General features: G+C 41.1%; 1 protein-coding gene across 2 annotated transcripts in view; it reads left to right on the forward strand.

Moving 5' to 3' along the window:
* The window catches only part of LOC123873526 (serine/threonine-protein phosphatase 2A catalytic subunit beta isoform), a 39,058-nt gene that overhangs the window by 4,703 nt on the left and 14,327 nt on the right, over positions 1-20,028 (forward strand). For both annotated transcript variants that reach the window (XM_045918385.1, XM_045918386.1), the window contains exon 3: positions 18,235-18,444. In XM_045918385.1, coding sequence (XP_045774341.1) covers positions 18,235-18,444 — 210 coding nt within the window. The remainder of the gene's footprint in view (positions 1-18,234; positions 18,445-20,028) is intronic.

The raw sequence follows: 20,028 nt of genomic DNA on the forward strand, positions 1-20,028 counted from the left end.
GTAAATAATTGCTAAAAATAAAAAGATTTATGGATGGCTACTCAGTACTCAGTCACGTTACCTTGCATAAAGTATAGTTTTTATGAATAAGATTTATTAACATTTAACATTAATACTTCGAGACCTTCATGCTAAAATAATTGAGCATGCGATAAACTACATTTAAATTTTTGAGTTGTTAAACCATTTTGTTCATTAACTAATATCTTTTAATTTGCATCAATTCCCCTAAAATAAAACGTGCGAAAGTTATATCGTAAAGGTACATACAGGTTCTTCTCTTGAGATTAATGCAGCTTGAGCAATGCCTATATAATCTTTGTCCTTTATTGATCTACTGTGATCGCTTTCAACTAAAGTTACCAATCTTGCTTGCCGGCAACGTCTTCTCCCTTCTGGGTTTAGCTTGTTTGACATGGGATGCTGCCTTTGCCGTTTGAGCGTCTTTTTTTTTTTCACTATAGGTAAGCGCTTGACCACAATCACACCTGATGGAAAGTGATGATGTGGTCTAAGATGGGACGCGTTTACCTAGGTGCCTATTCACTCTTATATAACTCTTACACTATCACTCTAGAGATATTATAATGTTTTTGTGCACATGCTAGCAAAAAACACCAGACGAATTTTCAGATCAGCTGAAATCAACTTATTCTATAATGGATCAGCGTAGACCTGACAAAACGTTGGTTCGGACTTCCGAATCTCTCCCATTTGTTCCGCATTGCTCAATCCTATAAAAAAGAGGATTGACTATTGAGAGAATTTATTTATGTATAAAAAGCTAAAATAAAAATTCTTGTAAAAAACCGGCCAAGTGCGAGTCAGTACACGTATATTTTTTTAAGATGAATCAAAAACTATTATGCATAAAAATAAATAAAAATCTCTTAGAATATACAGGTAAAGACCTTTCATATGATACCCCACTTGGTATAGTTATGTTACTTTGAAAATTGAAACACATTTCAATTTTTTTTTGTGTGGTGTGACCACAAATTCACGGTTTTCGGATTTTCTCCGTTATTTGTGATATAAGACCTTTTTTTTTTTTTTTTTTTTCCGCTGGTAAAAATGCAATTACGCATGCCGCTCAAAAGCGGGTATGTGGGGCTCACTGGCAATGCATTTGTGCTGCATTCATATAGCATACCCACTAAAAAACCCAGCGGTGCCGTCCACGTCAGATTAGAGGCGTCTCAGGATCCCGGGTGTCGTATGCGACTGAGACGTCTCAGCGTTAAACCGGCACAGTTTTAGTGAGGGAGAAGATGAGCGTAATGTCTCCTTCTTCTCCCCTGTCTTCTTCTGCGGCGTGGGTGAGCGTCAGCGGACAGCTCTCGCACCCGCTCCGCGGCCTCCTTCAGTGTTATGACAGTTTCACAGAAGGAGGCCATCACACTCCAGCTCGTCTTACTGCTAATCATGCCGTCTATTATGCTCGACAGCGAGAAGTTTCCTCCAAGCCTAGACGACACGATGTGGCGCTGAGGCCCCCATGCCGCGCATTCCACCAGAGTGTGATATGCCGTATCTTCTGGCGCACCACACTCCTGGCAAGCTGGAGTCTCCTCCCGTCTCGCGATCTGATGCAGGTACTTGCCAAAGCAGCCATGCCCTGTAAGTACCTGCACCAATCGGTACGTCAGTACTCCGTGCTTTCTCTTGAGCCAACGCTCAAGGTGTGGCCGGATCGCTTCAACTGACCAAATACCGGCGACAGGCGTCTCCAGATCCTCCTCCCATCTACGGATCAGCGCTGCCTCAGCCAGAGCTCTTCTTGAGCGGATCTCCTCTGCCTCCGGTTGCTCTCCACGGGCTCTCATTTCTGCACGGAAGCGGTACACCTCGGAGAGCACCTCAGCCTGGAGTTCCCACGGTGGGTCGCCCGCTAGAAGGGTTGCAGCTGTCCAGGAGACCGTGCGGTATCCCCGGATCGCTCGAACTGCGATGATTCTTTGCGGTCTCCGCAAAAGCATCTTGTTATGTGGTGTCAGGGCATGTATCCATATTGGCGCCCCATACAGTGCCATGCTTCTAACTATCCCCGCATATAGTCGCCTGCAGTTGGATTCTGGCCCCCCAATGTTAGGCAGCAGTCTTCCCAAAGCAGCGGCGGCATTAACGAGCCTAGTGCCCAAAAGCTCGAAGTGCTTTTGAAAACGCCATCGTCCATCCAACACGAGGCCCAAATATTTCATGTTGGCCTTTACCGCTACTGTTGTGCCTTGCACAGTGATTTGTGCACCCCGTGGCGGACCTCTGCGAGGACCATGAAAAAGGAGGGCCTCGGTTTTCGAGATAGAGACTCTCAAACCCAGCAACCGAATCCTATCCACAACCAGTGACGTGCCAATCTCCGCCAAACGAGCCGCCTCCTCATATGTCCTTCCACGGGCCGTGACGAGGGTATCATCCGCGTAGCAGAGGAGTCTCATCCGTGGAAGCAGCGGGGCCCGCAAGAGCCAATCGAAACCAATGTTCCAAAGCACCGGCCCAAGGACCGATCCCTGCGGAACCCCGCTGCAGACACGGCGCCGGAATATTTGCCCATTACTGCCCTCCCACAAGATTTGCCTGTCCTGCAAGTATGACTCCAGCAGTCGCTGGAGGTATAGTGGTACTCTGTGATAGCAAAGTGCTTCCAATAAAGTCTCAAATGGGAGACTATTGAAGGCATTTGCAACGTCAAGCGAGACTGCAAGAACCACTTCCCCTCTATCGATCGCTTCCATGGTCAGACTCTTCAAGGCATCCAGGGCATCCAGGGTCGAGCGACCTACCCTGAATCCATACTGTGCCTCAGATAGATTCGGGCCTACTGTCTCAAGGTGCTTTATGAGGCGAGTGGCAAGAATCTTTTCAAAGAGCTTGCCCGTCTCACTAAGCAGAACTATTGGTCTATATGCTGAAGGGGAATCCAGTGGGCGGCCCTCTTTGCGCAGCAGGCATAGCTTTCCTTCTTTCCAAGATTTCGGGAACTGTCCAGCACGTAGGCATTTGTTGAAGAGCTCCCTGAATTTCTCCCGCAGGCATTCCAGGGCAATATGGATAACTTTGCCCGGAATACCATCGGGTCCCGGTGCCGTCTTTCTAGCCCGTAAGCGGTCGAGTCCTAGGTCCAGCTCCTCCTCTGTGATAGGAGGAATGCCATCCGGCATGCCATCTCTCCCAAAAGGGGCTGACATAGGCGGGGGGAAGTGACTCTGTGAGTCGGGGAACAGTTCTCCAACTACACGCAAGAGGAGATCAGGTTGCAGGGTCTCCGTTATGGGTGCGCCTTGTGTGCGAAGCTTATTTCGTGCAGCACGGTAGGGACGTCCCCAGGGGTCCCTGTTTAGCGCCTCTAGCATCTCTTCACGGGCAGACTCCTTAGCCTTACTTATGGCCAGCTGCAATTCCTTCTTCGCCTGTTGATAAGCGCTCCGCGTTTGGTTATCCAGATCCGGGTTCAGACCGTTTCGCCTGCGATTCCGAACATATTCTCTGCGGGCTCTGTTGCAGGTTACCCGGAGATTGGCGATTTCAGGGGACCACCAATACACGCGGCGACGAGGAGACCGACGCCGGGTCCGTGGCATGGATGCATCACAGATGTCTTTTAGGGCATTGCACAGCTGGTCAGAGTGTTCGTCCGCACTAATGTTGCTATTGATGCTGGACGAGGACCACCGCAGTACAATGGCAGCTTCTTTAGCTAACTCGCGGTCCAGTAGACTCAAGCTCCAGCGCGGAAACTGGCTTGGGCTTCTTGAGTGGTTCCTCGGCCTCGGACGGGTAGAGATCTCAAAACGGATGTAATTATGATCCGAGAGGGTCTCCACCTCTCCCTCTACTCTCCAGTTGACCACTCTGTCTGCAACCGCAGGAGTGGCAAATGACAGATCTACCACAGATCCCCCCTGCTGCCGCACACAGGTGTGTGTCGTTCCTCTATTGAGAAGGGACAAACCCGAAAGAAGAGCCCAGATCTGTACCGCCCTCCCCCTTGCATTTGTATTGGGATTTCCCCACGCCTGGGACTTTGCATTGAAATCGCCAAAAACGACGATGTGCGCTCCCGTCTGTCTATCAATAGCTGCTCTGACGGAGTCGAGGTAGGCTTCAAATTCTGCCAAGCTGCGGTTGGGCGAGAAATAAATGCCCACCACTACGTATTCCCCACATTTTGCCACCGCGTATCCGGAACCTCTTTCTAATACCGTGAGCGAGATGTCGGTATTGTTTCTGGTCAGAACTGCTACCGACCCATCCAAGTCGCCAACCCAGTGTGATTGGGGAGGAATATAATAGGGTTCACAAGCGACTGCCAGATCTATTCCCCACTCCATCATTGATTGTAGCAAGAGATCTTGAGCCCCAGCGCAGTGGTTAAGGTTTGACTGGAGAAATCTTACATGACACGACTGATTCATGATGACATTTCAGCTTCCTCTTGCGCCTGACGACGACCAGCGCTGGTGGCGGCCTGAGCCATTGAGACCATCTTACCCTTCACTGAGGGAGGGTTACAGCTCCTACCCCCCATGATATGTTCTGATGGTAGCCCTGCGTCTTTGCACACTGCGCAGCGCATTGGGGCTATGCATCCCAGCGATTTGTGACCGTTTCCACCGCACCGGAAGCACAGGTCGCCTCGGTTTGCTGTGGACGGACAGACTGGCTTTGTGTGCCCGATACCGAGGCACTTAAAGCAGCGCAAGGGGCGTTGCTCTAGCACATGGACCTCGGCAGAACTCCAACCGACCCGTAGCTTCCCGGCTTCCGAGATTACTTTAGCCACCTCTATGGGGCAGTGCAAGATGGCTGCGCCCACCCCTCTGGGGCCGGACTGCACTTCTCCCACTTTTAACGACTCGGTAGGACAGTTCCCAGCTCGCACGACGGCAGCAATTATCTTTTCTTTTGTGACCGAGTCATCAAGTCCAGTGACCCTGAGGGTCGCAAGCTTGGATGGGCGAACCACACTAGCCACGCCATCTAAAACAGTGCGGAGCCTGCTCGCTAGTAATTCCGCCTGTTCCGCCGTCTGGCCCTTAGGAAGCTCTAAGAGCCTGGCGCCTGTAGCCGCTCGGCGAATTTTTATTCCTTCGCCGATGCCAAGCTCCTCCAAGTTAACCTGACGCTCCGCCTGCTCCAGTATTTTAGCGTAGGTCACCCCCTTTTCTGCCGCTTCCGGCTGCAATGTGACTACGACCGCCGCGGTTTTAGGGGACGTAAGTTTCGGTTTAACCGGCTGACTTGTTTTGGCGGCAGTGGCAACCGTTGGGGTGGTGGCAGCGCCGGCTGTGGGCGGTGAGGTTTTTTTGGCCTTTTTGCCCTTTTTGACAACTGTTGCCCAGTCATTGACCTCCCTTGCCTCAACTCGACTGGGTCCAGCCATTGTCTCAGGAGTCCCAGCGGGCTTCGAGGCCACTGTAAAACTCCGAGTCATCGGGCCCATCCGAGCAGTTGGAGCAGCAGTAACTGTCTGCGTCGCTGCCATTTCTCGGCTCTTATCCGCTGCTAAGGGCGGGCGGTGCACCTTCTCGGGCAGAAGCCTTTCCTCAATTCCGGCAAATCGGGCATCCAGCATGGCACCGACAGAGATAGCAATGGATGCCTTTAGCTCCTCGATGAGTTCCCCACTTAGGCTGGAGACGGACGTGGTATTTGCCGCCGCCATGGTCGCCTTCATCTCGCTGAATTCCCTTCGGTGGGCTTTTAACTCCGCCTTGAGGTTTTCCACCTCCTGGCGTAAGCGGCCATTGTCCACTCTAAGTCGTCGAGTTTCCTCGGCTTCCGTTCTGGATGCCAGAGCATCCACCATCTCTTGCAGAGCGGCCGCTGAGTCCTTAAGGAGCTTAGCATGTGAGCCCTTAAGGTGCCCTGATTTGGTGGCAACCTGAACTATAGTTGCCACGCTTTTACCTGCAACGGCTCGCAGCTCCTCGGCGCTGAGTTGGGTGGGGTCCTCTTTTTGTGCCTCTAAAGGAATGTCTTCAGGGTCCAAGACGGGCTCAGATATCCTCTTGCGGCACACTCGATCTCGTAGGAATTGGTTGAAAGCTTCCTCTTTGGCCTCTTCCTTCGCCTTTCTGAGATTGACTCTGGCACGGGAGATTCCTGTACCTCGCCCTCGGCCTTTAGCCCTACCACGGCTTACGGATGAAGCCTTGGAGCTCTCCGAGTCCGGGTCCGAGTCAAGGCCTGATCGGAGCGGACTTCGAGAGCTATCTCTTGGTACCGACAATGGCCCGTGACTCCGCAACTTACGAGCAGCAGCTACATCCGTCTCCGTACTGATTCCGTCGTCCATTTGTACCTAAATGGGTGACCTGCTGGCGGCAAAGCCAAGCAGGTCAGCTATCAAGGGAACAAACACAGCCTAGCCTACAAGCATAAATTCCTATCCTAGCTTAGCTTAATCTAACCTATCCTATTTAATCTAACTTATCCTTATTAGTCTATCTTAACTTAGACTTAACAGCGTCCCTAGGTCACTTAAGTGTCACTAGGTCACCAGCAGGCAGCAACGTAGAATATCACAACACCACAGCACAGGCACAGTATTACCCCAGGCCGAAGCCGAGTTTATCGCACGTTCATGAGGATGTACCTATTCACTCCGAATTCGAGGCCACGACAAGACGCGAGAATGCGTCCGCGCTTCGCGCGCCGCCCATTCGTCCGTGTCGCACCGAGAACACAAGGCAATCACAACACGTCTATCTCGCATGAGGTGCGATGCGCGACTCCCGTGATATAAGACCTACATAACTGCCAAATTTTATGATTCTAAGTCAATGCTTGACAGCTAAGGTTTTCTTGACAGACACGACGGACAGATGGACAGACGGACAGACAGACAAACAATAAAGTGATCCTATTAAGGTACAAACCCTAAAAACTGACTTCAAAACCACTACAAAGGTTATTATACCAGTTTCAACATTACGTCAAAGCTGTATATGATGCTGAGTTTAATTAATATTATTTATTGTCAAGCAAGACTGCTGCTCTCCACTCCGTAGGTACACCCCGAGCGTTAATATAATTAATTATTATTATTAGCAGAACCTCTCTTAAATACCAGGTAAAGACTGGTAGTAAATATCTATATGCTTCTGCTATGTATCCAAGCCGACCTTATCATAACGCTCCTTTCCTAACTCTCAGTAAACACTCCACACCTCGAGGCCAAACGCGTGTTTATATGCCTTTTCTTATTCACCACTCAAATTCAGGGTTTGTAAACAGTGTAGTACGTTGCTAATTTTACGCCTTGTGACAGGTACAATCATATCTATAAAGATTAGCATTTGCTTCGCGACTTTGTATGCTCGTGGGCCTTTTTCCTCTCGGTCGACTATCCTACATTTTTAACCCCCGACCCAAAAAGAGGGGTGTTATAAGTTTGACGTGTGTATCTGTGTATCTGTCTGTGGCATCGTAGCGCCTAAACGAATGAACCGATTTTAATTTACTTTTTTTGTTTGAAAGGTGGCTTGATCGAGAGTGTTCTTAGCTATAATCCAAAAAAATTGGTTCAGCCGTTTAAAAGTTATCAGCTATTTTCTAGTTTTCTTGTAGAAAAGAAGGTTAGATAACCCTTAGGTTCATAATATTCAAGTGTCAATTGACAAATGTCAAGCTTTCAAGATGGACGTTGCCTAGATATTTATTTGAAAATGATTTGTCGGGGGTGTTGAAAATTTTTAATTTACACTTGTACTGCCTTTACCTGGTTTTGAGCATCAGATTTTTCGAGTCTATTGGCTCTCAGATCTGTGAAGATATCTGCATCTGCGAAGATACTTTCCTACAATCTTCCAACTCCTACTTGTATTGCACTTCTTTATGGGAAGAGTTTTCGTAAAAATCTTTTCTTAGCAGATGCCTACCAAGTACAAGGTTTCTTGAAGTTGGTGATTATAGTCAGTGAAAATGCATTGACTAATCATGCGTGCAGTTACACTAGATGCCATTTTGTTATTAGGATTCGGGAACGCGAAAATTAATACGCCCCGCGTACTAAAAAACCTCACGATAATTTAAAAATATTACAAATGTACAACATTGATAATTATGTTATGTACTTTAATTTAATTATGAAAAATAAGATCGAACCTAGATCTCACCTAAAAACTTTGTTTTTGTAGCCCTCTATAAAAAAAATTAGCTCTGACATACAAACATTTGCAACGTAATTTGACTAAAGACCTCTTGTGCAAAATAAAAATAACTCAGTTAAAAACATAGGGCAATTATTTTATAGTCACTGTAAGGAAGGAACAATGGTTATGAACAACCGAGCTTTTAAAAACAGCGAAAGAATGACCTGGTTCTATTCGTATTTCAGGCTAATCCTTAACCTGAGGAGTGCACTTAGCAGGGTCGAACATAGACCCGTGCTGAGGGGGTGAGTTGGGGTGAGAAAAGGGGGATTGTTATTGAATCGTACGGAGTTTTAAAAGGATTTATGATGTATCTACGTTGCATTGAAGCGACGCGACGCAGCGTCACTGATCGGAAATACGAGTAATATCGCTTGATTAGTTCTATGTATCTTCTGTCCTATAAAAGAAAGCCTGTTTCCCAGCAGTCGGACATTTATTTTTATTTCTGTTTACTTTACAAAAATGCCCATAGTGATATCAACTTCTAAAATCTGAATCTATTATCTTATCCAAGTTAGCCTGTACTGTTTCCACAACCGACCAAAAGAAGGCTCTCCGATTACTCCACAACTCTCCATTTTTGCCTCTTTGGGCCACCTAACAATAAAAAAAATTCATAATGCCATCGTGGCCTCAGACTCACACTGGTGTTGATGATGTGAATATTTTCATTTACACTTTTAACAATTTTATAATTTTGATAGAAGGCGGTTATTAACTAGTCGAGTTAAGAATTACGTAGGTATAACGCCACGAAAGTTGAAACTACTAAGTAATTTTTAATTTGAGAATGAATATAGCCAATGTTAAAAAGAAAAGTAAAGTAGGAAGTCCTAGGACAGTGTTGTTTTCGTTTCTTTGTGGATATTTCCGGTGTTTATGAACCAATGGAAAAAGAAACACTCACTTTCTAATTTAAGACTTATGTCCATATAGGCGCCGCGTCCCTTTGAGCCATTTAGGCTTATCACTGACTAGCTGATGCCCGCAGCTTCGCCCGCGTGGATTGGTCAGATCCCCTGCAGCATCAGGATTGAGGAGTTGGACTCCAAGTTTTTTATAAAACAATGTCGCAAAGTTCCTCTATCGATTAAAAAAGAAATGACGCAAATCGGTTCAGAAATCTCGGAGATTTCGGTGTACATAGGTAGAAAAACACAACTCCCTTTTTGAAAGTCGGTTAAAAAAGTAGCCTATGTTACTCCCTGGTCAATTCTCTACTTGTCTGTGAAAATCCCGTCAAAATTGGTTCAGCCGTTCCCGAGATTAACCTTTTCAAACAGACAGACAGACAGACAGACAGACAGACAGACAGACAGACAGACAGACAAAAATTTTAAAAACGTGTGATTCAGTTATAGTATCGTTCAAATAACCATATGACCTTAATATGCGGTAGTTATTTCGAAATTACAGACAGACACTCCAATTTTATTTATTAGTATAGATATAGATTATGGCAAGAACTCTACGCATTTGTCTTCTCTACATATAGAACTGACTGACTGGCGTATCAATGTACAGATTAATGCGTTGAATCTTGAGACTTGCGTGTAGACTGTAGGTTACCTTGATAACGTAGACCATTACTAAGAAAGGATTTTTGGAAATTCTATTCGAGTGAAGGCGAGTCTATAGTAAAACAGCACATTTTCAGCACATATTCGGCGTCATGGTCCGGCGCTTGCTTCGAAGAAGCTACCCCATTGCTTGCTTGCTTACTTCTATGCTACGAGACAGGGCAGGGATTAGATCAGCCGGCAGAATCCGACAGAACAAATTCATTATTATTTTTCTTAGTGATCAGTCGAATCCGATATGAAGGTGCTAAGAACGTAACGTCAGCTAGTCTGTAATAATTAAAATTATTACAGACTAGCTGACGTTAAATATTATTATTAATGGTGTCGTCTCACCGTATGTATTTAGGCTGTGCCTTTGGTATGGAACCTCAATGAAACTAAACTACCTTCGGAAATAACTAATAACTCTTTCGTTTCAACTTCAACTGTGTATGAAGTATGAACCATTGGGCCTCAGCAGTCTGCCCTCATTATTTAATTGAAATTATTTTTATCAGAGGATGTTACTAAATGTACCGTGCCATGATAATAATACAGTACTGCGTTGCAGTAATAAAGAAATAGCGAATTACATAATTTCCATGATATTCGAACAAGGTACGTTTATTTTATTGGATGGGCCGACTTAACGTCCACTACTGGACTTGCAGGTCGATTCCGGAAAAGCTAAATCAATCAATAGAATTTCTGCTGTTTTGATTGGCAGAATTTATAGTATTCTTGTTGCAACAATGCCTTGTAACCAATAGTGAGCAAGTTTAATGTTAAATCAGAGGAATTTTTCATACCACAATGTCTTGTGCCGTTTGTACTCAGTTTTCTGTGAATTGTGTGTGTGTGTGTATTTGATGAAGAAAACAATAAATCCAATGACGATAAAGCGGCTGGCGGGAAGTGGCTGGATGAGGAAGGCTGGCGACCGGGTGTGGTGGCGCTCTATAGGGAAGGCCTATGTCCAAAAGTGGACCTCCACAGGCTGATGATGATGATGATGATGAATGACGATAGAGGAAGCAATAGTTTCTGTGAATAGTACATTCGTGCGCTGTCATCATTTCCGACCCTCTAAGCACTACAAAATCTTTCATTAAATTAATTGATGGATCTAATGCAATCAGATATCGAAGGAGGGGCCCTTAATAGACATCAGAAGTGGGATCGCTATTTTAGTTACCAGCTGTTGTACTCTCACCACTGAGCTGGTGATGAATTAAACGATTTACATAGAAAGAGAAAACTATTGTATTGTTGTAACCGCTTTTGTATTTTAAGGTCCAACCAACAAACTTTTACAACAATCGTTAAACAAAATACCTTTATTTGGAGAAGATTCAATAAGGGTCTCCTAGTCAGACTAAATAATATTTGGCCTTATAAAAACAAAAGATTTAACAGGTTTTTCCATTATCTTTGGCCTTTTCTAAAACAATAAATCAGCTCTCCTGTCCAACAGAAGCATAATAAAATTAACAAAAAATTAAAATGTCATTTTAAAAATAGTAACGGAAATGACTCTCTATCTATCTCGATGCAATTGGTTTCTAGTTTTTACTAACCTTGACTATTATTAGGCCGCGGATATACCTGTAAGTTTTACTGTAGCTTACATGGTTAATTTACCTACAACAAATTTACTAATGTATAAACACTCATAAAAGTACATTTACATAAGTAAATCTGTTGTCAATGAACAAAAATTACGGATATAATCGCGGCCTTACAATACAATTTTGTATTTAGGTAAAAAAGAATAAGCGAGATGTCATATTCATTAACCGACATCAAAAAAAGGAGGAGGTTCTCAATTCGTCGGAATCTTTTATTTTATGTATGTTCCTCGATTACTCCAAAGACGCCTGGACCGATTTAAATTTTTTTTTGTTTGAAAGAGTATACTTTGCAGGTAGTCTCATATAAATTTGGTGAAGATCTGATGAATATCTTTGGAGATGGACAACAGAACTCAATGGATAAGAGTAAATTGCTCGCGATCTGTGTAATACCTTAGTAAACAATAGGGTTTTAACTGGGCATAGCATATTATAGTACAGTGGGGCCACTAAAAATTGTGAAACAAAATTTTTCAAAAGAAAAATAAAACCGACATATAAACGTCAATTGAATCTACAAGTCTTCCACGGGTGTATCGACTCTTTCTACGTAACCGTCCGTTTTAGCAGAATCCCACATATTAATAGTCTACATATCTATTGTTCTATTGTATACCCTCATTGCAAAAACCCAGTGTAACGCGACAGATAGATATACCCTCCATATTATTATATGCAGCCCGATTCTCACATACAATTAGGTAAGTAGTTGTTTTCTATGACTTTGAAGTTAAAATATCAACAATTTTTAACCCCCGACCCAAAAAGAGGGGTGTTATAAGTTTGACGTGTGTATCTGTGTATAATTTAGTTTTTTTGTTTGAAAGGTGGCTTGATCGAGAGTGTTCTTAGCTATAATTGAAGAAAGTCGGTTCAGCCGTTTGAAAGTTATCAGTTCTTTTCTAGTTTTCTTATACAGGTCTTTGTCAGGGGTTTTTTTCTTAATTTTGAGTTATGTAAAATTACCTAATGCCGATTACAGGTATTATTTCATGTAATCGTGATTTAATGTTTGATGTAACGCAAAAACGAATAAAATGTTACAATAATAAAAATAAAATAACTCTCTAGTAAAAGATTACCCATAGTAGAAAGTTATCAAATTGAAAAAGCCTAAGAGATTTGAGTAATAGATTAAAATAATTATTATTAGGTATAGGTAGAGTAAAGATAAAGACTAAACAGAACCATAAAAAATTATCTCAGGCAAGTTGGTTGCTATTCGTTGTTTCTGCACTAAGCATAAATGCTAGACTGTTTCTATTTATTTTACTTAAAATAATGTACTAAGTAAAATAATAATTTACTATAGGTACTTAATCGTAAATGTTTTGTATTCCCCATTATTTACAAGCAAGTTATCTTGGTAGATATAAGAGTGTTTCGATTCATAATGATGGAAGCAACGCTTTCTTAGAAATGGGAAAAAGTTGTTTCCAAGTATCAACGTTGTTGGATACTTTACCTTATCTGGGGATTATACGTAACGTCAGTAAACATGGCTCGAACTCGGGAATTCCTCTTACGAAGACTTCCTTCCTTAGAGAACGTTAGTACTAGCGAAACCTGTTGAGGGCATCGTGATTATATACGCCTGTGCTCGCTTCAAGGCATTGCCTCCGATTTCCTTCAGATTGCCTTCTCTAAACTTCCACTTTGGACTACTTGGGCCAACATTTTGGTATTATTGACGATTTTAAATTAAAAAAACCTGGCTAAGTGCGAGTCAGACTCGCGCACCGAGGGTTCCGTACTTGGGTATTTTTTCCAACGTTTTGCACGATAAATCAAAAAGTATTATGTACAAAAATAAATAAAAATCTGTTTTAGAATGGACAGGTAAAGCCCTTTCATATGATACCCCACTTGGTATAGTTATCTTACTTTGAAAATTTAAAGTACTAATTCATGAACACATTTTTTTTGTGATGTAGGTAACCACAAATTCACGGTCTTCCGAATTTTTTCCTTTACTTGTGCTATAAGACCTACCTAACTGTCCAATTTCATGATTCTAGGTCAACGGCAAGTATCCTGTAGGTTTCCTTGACAGACATGACAAACGCACAGACAGACAGACAAACAACGAAGTGATCCTACAAGGGTTTCGTTTTTCGTTTTGAGGTACGGAACCCTAATATCTGACAATGCTAACAACGAAGTTGAGAGTGAAGTTGGTAGCTAAATACGCGTAAGCACTGTAAAATGTACTATGTATGTTAAATACCTATTTGTGGAATAATACATTGATTGGTATTTCCTTAAATATGTATCTCTACATGTCAATATTGACATGTTCAATTCACAAAGGCACAGCATATTCAGTTTTGTTGGAATCACGTTCTCCTCGCCTGTTTTGCCTCATTCATTGTAGTTCTGTTGATGATATCACGAATTATTGTGATAGAACATAGTTATGCTGTTTTGAATGCGCTATTTAGGGTTGTCGATTTAAATAAAATCATGCTAAGAGATGATAAAAGTACTGACTTGAACCTCTTCAATTGAGTCTTTTTTCGATCTTCAATAAAGGCCTTTGATCTATCTAGGATCTTAAAAAAAAGTGCTATGTAAGCTCTGAGATACAAAGGGGATACTCATAGTTGCTATGTATACAACTTTATATTTTTTACAATCTGTATTACTTATTTAAATCTCATGCCAGCGAGCTATGATTTTTTTAATTAAAAAATAGCGATGTCGCTCTCCGGTAACTATAACTATACTAAAAATCACATCGATCCGTTGCTCCATTGCGACGTGATTGAAGGATAAATCAACAAACAAATACTTTCGCAATCACCCCTGACTGGTTGACGCTCGCTCACTATTGGCTACAATCCATTGTTGCAACAAGAATACCATAAATTCAGCCAATCGCAACAATTGCGATTGTAATAATGATTGATGCAGGTTTTCGGGAATCGACGTGCCGATTGCAGAATAACTGAACGGAAATGTTAGGTTATACGGAATGCCGGCACAAGTGGCAACCCTAATGTCCGTTCGCCATGGAATAATAAACAATTTCCTATTCCCAACATCTGGCTACCGGATTTAATAAAATTTCTCGCTTTGCGTTTACTCTTCTGGACGTTATGTGTATTTCAATACGTACTGTTAGGATTCCGTACCTAAAGGGTGCCAACGGGCTCCTATTACTTACTAAACCTCCGCTGTCCGTCCGTCCGTATGTCTGTCTGTCAGCGGGCTGAATCTCGTGAACCGTAATAAGTATAGAGTTTCAATTTTCACAGGATTTCTATTTTTATTAACGCTATTTAACAACAAGTAATAAAAATTTCTGAATGGCCACTGTGAAAATTAAATAGTTTTCTTTCCTATACGATGATACGGAACACTTTGTGTGAAAGTCCGACTCGCCCTTGAATGATTTTTCTCTAGAGAAAAGAATAAAAATCGTTCAAGGCTTAGTGTTAATGTTAAAACCTACCTAATGCTTGATTTATTTTTGTTTAGACGTCATAATCTCTTCACGACTTGGAATATCAAAGAGTTCCCACGGGATTTCGAAAACCCTAAATCGTGGAAAGGAAGTCGCGGGCATCAGCTAGCTAAAAATGAATGTTCGACTAATATTGACGCAAACTAATAATAATCTTCAGTTACCTATCTTATTTACGCAAAGAACATAAAACCAGACGTAATATATCGTACATACGTATAGATTGACTAAGGTCAAGCATCGATTGCATGTTTTAAATCCACAAGGTGAATAGTAACCAAGTAATAGTCAATATCTACTGAAACCCTTGATATAAACAAACAAAGATGCCTGGCATATGTACCAGCGTACAATCCTGAAACTCTAGAATTTAACAGGGCTCTCTCCGTCACTTATTTCATACAATCGCAGTTCCAATTTCATTTGAATATTAAGCAACCAAAGTCCATGAAATTTTGCAGACATATTCTAGAAACTAATATGGTTTTCCAGTGTGTGTGTTTTATGTCTGTGGTTTTCCAGATTTCTGTTAAAATATTCGGTTTCAAAGTTACGCGGTCTTAAAAATTTGCATACAAATCTTTGAGCCCCTGTAATTCTTAAACTACATATTTTTAGAAAAATCTAAAACACCACAGACACAGATATTAGTTTCTAGAATATGTCTGCAAAATTTCATGGACTTTGGTTACTTAATATTCAAATGAAATTGGAACTACGTTTGTATGAAATAAGTGACGGAGAGACCCCTCTTAAGGTACGCTTTATTAAAAACTAGCTGATACATACATAAATGCTGTACAATAGAAATTATACTTCGTCATATTCATTGCATAATGTCAAGTCTTGAATCTGTTCAGTTATTAGTGTGATGCTAATAATTACAATAGGTACATTATCATAAACGTGTGAATGATTTTCGTAATGATATACATGTTATGAGCCAGTGATATAAAAAATTTAAAGGCATACATTATACAGTCTCGTATGAAAGTGTTGCTGGAATGAATACCTCCTTAGAAGTCTGTTAAAAATCTAAAATCAATTAAAAATATGGATTCCAGAAAATAATAAAATATATTCTGCTAGATTATGGCTGCCATTTGCCCTTTTGCCCGCGGGATTTAGGTTTTTAAAAATCCCGGGGGAATTCCTAGATTTTCCGGAATGACTAGATTTTTAGTATAGAAATGCTATTTCTGTAAAAAAACATCGCCGGCTCACTACAGAGAACGGGTCCCCTCTGAGAATGAGAAGGGATTTTGGCGATAGTCTCGCTTGCGAAGTGCCACGGGATTTTTAAAAACCTATATCCACACGAACGAGGTCGCGGGCATCAGTTAGTAATTTTGTTTATAATCATTATTATGAAGTCTCAGTAATTGATTATATTTATTACTGGCAAAAAGTTCTGGCTGTAATTTTAAAGGTCGTAGTTCATACCCATTTAAATATGTATGTACTTACGTAAATACATAGTGTACAAGTTTTATGTTAATACCATAAACTTGTTAGACATGATGTTGATAAAAAACAGCTAGTTAATTAAGTATTATAATGTAGGTACTTATTATATTTCCAATCATGAAAAAAACATAGTAGGTATTATTACCTAATCATTATTTATTGTTTTCTTCATGAAATAAAATATTGTTAAAAAAAAAATGCTATGCAGATTTCCAAAAAAAATTTCTATAACTCAAAATTTAAAAACCCCTGACACAAAAACCTCTGTAACAAAACTAGAAAAGAGCTGATAACTTTCAAACGGCTGAACCGATTTTCTTCGATTATAGCTAAGAACACTCGATCAGGCCACCTTTAAAAAAAAAAAAAACTAAATTAAAATTGGTTCATTCGTTTAGGAGCTACGATGCCACAGACAGATACACAGACACACAGATACACACGTCAAACTTAGAACAACTTAAAAATCATTTTTCCAGGGTCCTGGTAAATAATATCTTTAACTATTCTAAGCCCGTATTTGGCAGACGACTACTACATAGATATTACATTATGATTGTAGTATGAATAACTATGAATTCATAAATAATAATTATTGAGATTCTTCACTTACCATTCTACATAATTAATTTAATTAGTTATGTAGGTACTCATATAACCATATAAGTAAATAAGTAGTCCAATTAATGTAATATATAAGTTCGCCCTAGAAAAGTTCGTTCTTTGTTTCGGAAACCTTATAAAATAACTCAAGTTTTTAACCTTGGAGAGAGCCAGCAACGTGCCGACAGTTTGGTGTAAAGTTTCTGAAACCAGTTAGACATTTTTCAAAACATATTATTTTCTTCCAATGTCAGTTAGATATAGTCTTTCGCTTTTAGATATTAAAATGTCGTAATATGGATCATTCAACATACTAGAAGAGAGCTGTCAGCCTGTCACCAGTTAAAAAATCGGTCAATGGCGAGCCGTACTCGCACACGAAGGGTTCAGTACCATCGTTTAAGAAATAACAAATTAAAAAAAAAAAACTGGTGGCCATTTTTAAATTTTTATTAAGTGTTTGTTGTTATAGTGGCAAGTTCACACATGTAAAAATTTCAACTCTCTTCCTATTATGGTTCACGAGATATAGCCCGCCGACAAACAGACGGACGGACGGACAGCGGAGGCTTAGTAATATGGTCCCTTTGGCACCCCTCGGTTACGGCACCCTAAAAACAATAAGACAGAATTTTGGGAAAATTCCACTGGTTTGAGGAATTTGGATATCATGAATTATTGCTGTAGTATAAACGAGGCCCGAGGGACTCCCCTAACTCCATAATAATAATTAATAGGGAGGTAGGGATGCGCTACCCTCTTGCACAGCTTGTGATTAATGCAGATGTACTTACTGCTTTCCTTGGTATACTGTCTTATGTCGTATAGTTGTAACAAAAGGTTCTCCCTCTATATTGATAGTATTCCCCACTGTCAAGGATCTCCTCCCAACAATGGTAGAAGTTTTCTTGGGATAATAATGTGGTGAGCTCCCATATTCTTCTGCATACGACTTGACGAATTCGATTTCGACGTTAGGTTCAATGAATATTATTAAATGTTAGTGGTATTACTGGTATCCATGGCTTTACGTGCTTTTTGAGGAGTAAAAATTAAAAGCCATCCTGGTAGGTAATCAGACTTGAGGAGATCCGTAGGGGAACCAGAGTAACCGACAGCTCAACTGGTTGCGACACCATGGCGTGTGAAAACTGGAAGCCCCTACAAGAGGCCTATGTTTAGCAGTAGACGTCTATTGGTTGATAAAGATGATGATGAAGATCCTGTGAGGTACCGAACTAGATCAACATTGCTTGACCAGTACAATTATTATGAGCTAACGAAATTAAGCCGCACCATCCTCGATTCGATCAAACAAAAGGTTAATATCGATTTTTTATTTCCAGGCAAAGGAGATCCTGACTAAAGAGTCAAACGTGCAAGAGGTGAAATGCCCAGTAACGGTATGCGGGGACGTCCACGGCCAGTTCCACGACCTGATGGAGCTGTTCCGCATCGGCGGGCGCTCGCCCGACACCAACTACCTGTTCATGGGGGACTACGTGGACCGCGGCTACTACAGTGTGGAGACTGTCACATTGTTAGTTGCACTAAAGGTACGCGGCTTTTCTAGAACCTTCGCAGCTTCTACACATGGTCAAGCGATTCGCCTAGGAGAAAAGAAGAAGTAACATCCCATAAACAATCGATCACGGAATCGTTTGATAAAAGTAATCATCTACATATACTAATATTTCTTCAGGAATAAATCACACGAAATATAAACTTTCCTCGAATTACAAAATTTCAGTAATATCATATCTATTTGTTTTCCAGTTTGATGAAAGCTAATTTATCACAGACGGATGTATAGAAATTATTTTTGGTACTATTCCAATTAACCTTACTTGAAATCCTTATTATTTTAATAAAGAGCTGTATTAGAAATAGAAATGTGTGACGTCAAACGTCATTTATAATATGAATGATCATCCAAGATTTAAAAATAGCTACTTCTATGCTATGTGATTGCTTATTCGTTAGGTATATTATTTTCATATAGGTAATTATCTATTGAGGAAAACAGGAAGGTATGTATTATATACCCATACAAACATCAGTGAACAAGTTTATTCAAATCGAATAATGAGTTCCTTTACTTGTAGATTAAGGTACATCACAACACAGGTGTACTTTAGTACTATCATATTGTAATCTGAGAATCTGTAAAAGTCCTATTGTTTCTAGTATTAAAATAGGACTGAGTGAAAGCTAGCCTTAAGTATCACACCTAGGAGAGGATATAGTGTTCTCTTCTGAAACAAGAAATTGTAGCTTTAAAAATGTGAGGAGGTATTGTGGCTAATTCTGTAATCTGTATTAAACTAAAATAATAGGCCTTAATCTATAGCTATTAATTTCGCAATGCTTTCTGTAGAATAGCACTAGATTTAGATCTGCCGATTTAGTTTAGTTTAAAGAAGTTGTACCATAGAATTGAACACTATATAAATATACATACATATAAAATAAGCTAGAAGTGCAGTCTGTTTAAAAGCGTCAATCGCGTTAAGTGCTGAACGGGTTCAATTTTAATGTAATGTGATGAGAGCCTTATATATCTAAGTCTGTATTATTTTTTGACCAAATGGGCCGGTGTTTTGATAGAGGCTCAAAGGCTTAACGTTGCTTATAGCACCTCCATCTCGATGCGTTAATTTTTCTATGGGAGCAAACAGCTGTTATCGGTCAGTACCTTTGATAAACACGGGTCCACTGTTTGTACTACGTTTGTAATCAAGATTACCAAGTCGTTTACTTTCACAAATGAGCCCTTTACTGTTTTATCATACTTAGCTAGACCGATTTAGAGTTAAACATACATAAGTAGGTACTAAACGGACCATTTAGCTAATAATTACTTCTGTAATTAGCGCAACAAGGCGTATAATTACCGCTGTAATTTAGACATTGAGACGGACAGCGTTGCACTTAGTGAAGGTAGGAAAATGTTAGGTATGACGATTGCTTAGAGCGGCGGTGCTTTGCAGCCTAACACCTGGCATGCTCTGCAATGCCACTATTTTATTATTTTATTTGAATAACTTGCATTCCTCCTATTGTGCGTGTAAGTACATAAGAAAACTTCACGCAACTGCCAACAACAACTGTTAAAGTTTCAACTCGATCGATTGAACGAT

This window comes from Maniola jurtina, chromosome 17, assembly GCF_905333055.1.
Source record: "Maniola jurtina chromosome 17, ilManJurt1.1, whole genome shotgun sequence".
NCBI lineage: Eukaryota > Metazoa > Arthropoda > Insecta > Lepidoptera > Nymphalidae > Maniola > Maniola jurtina.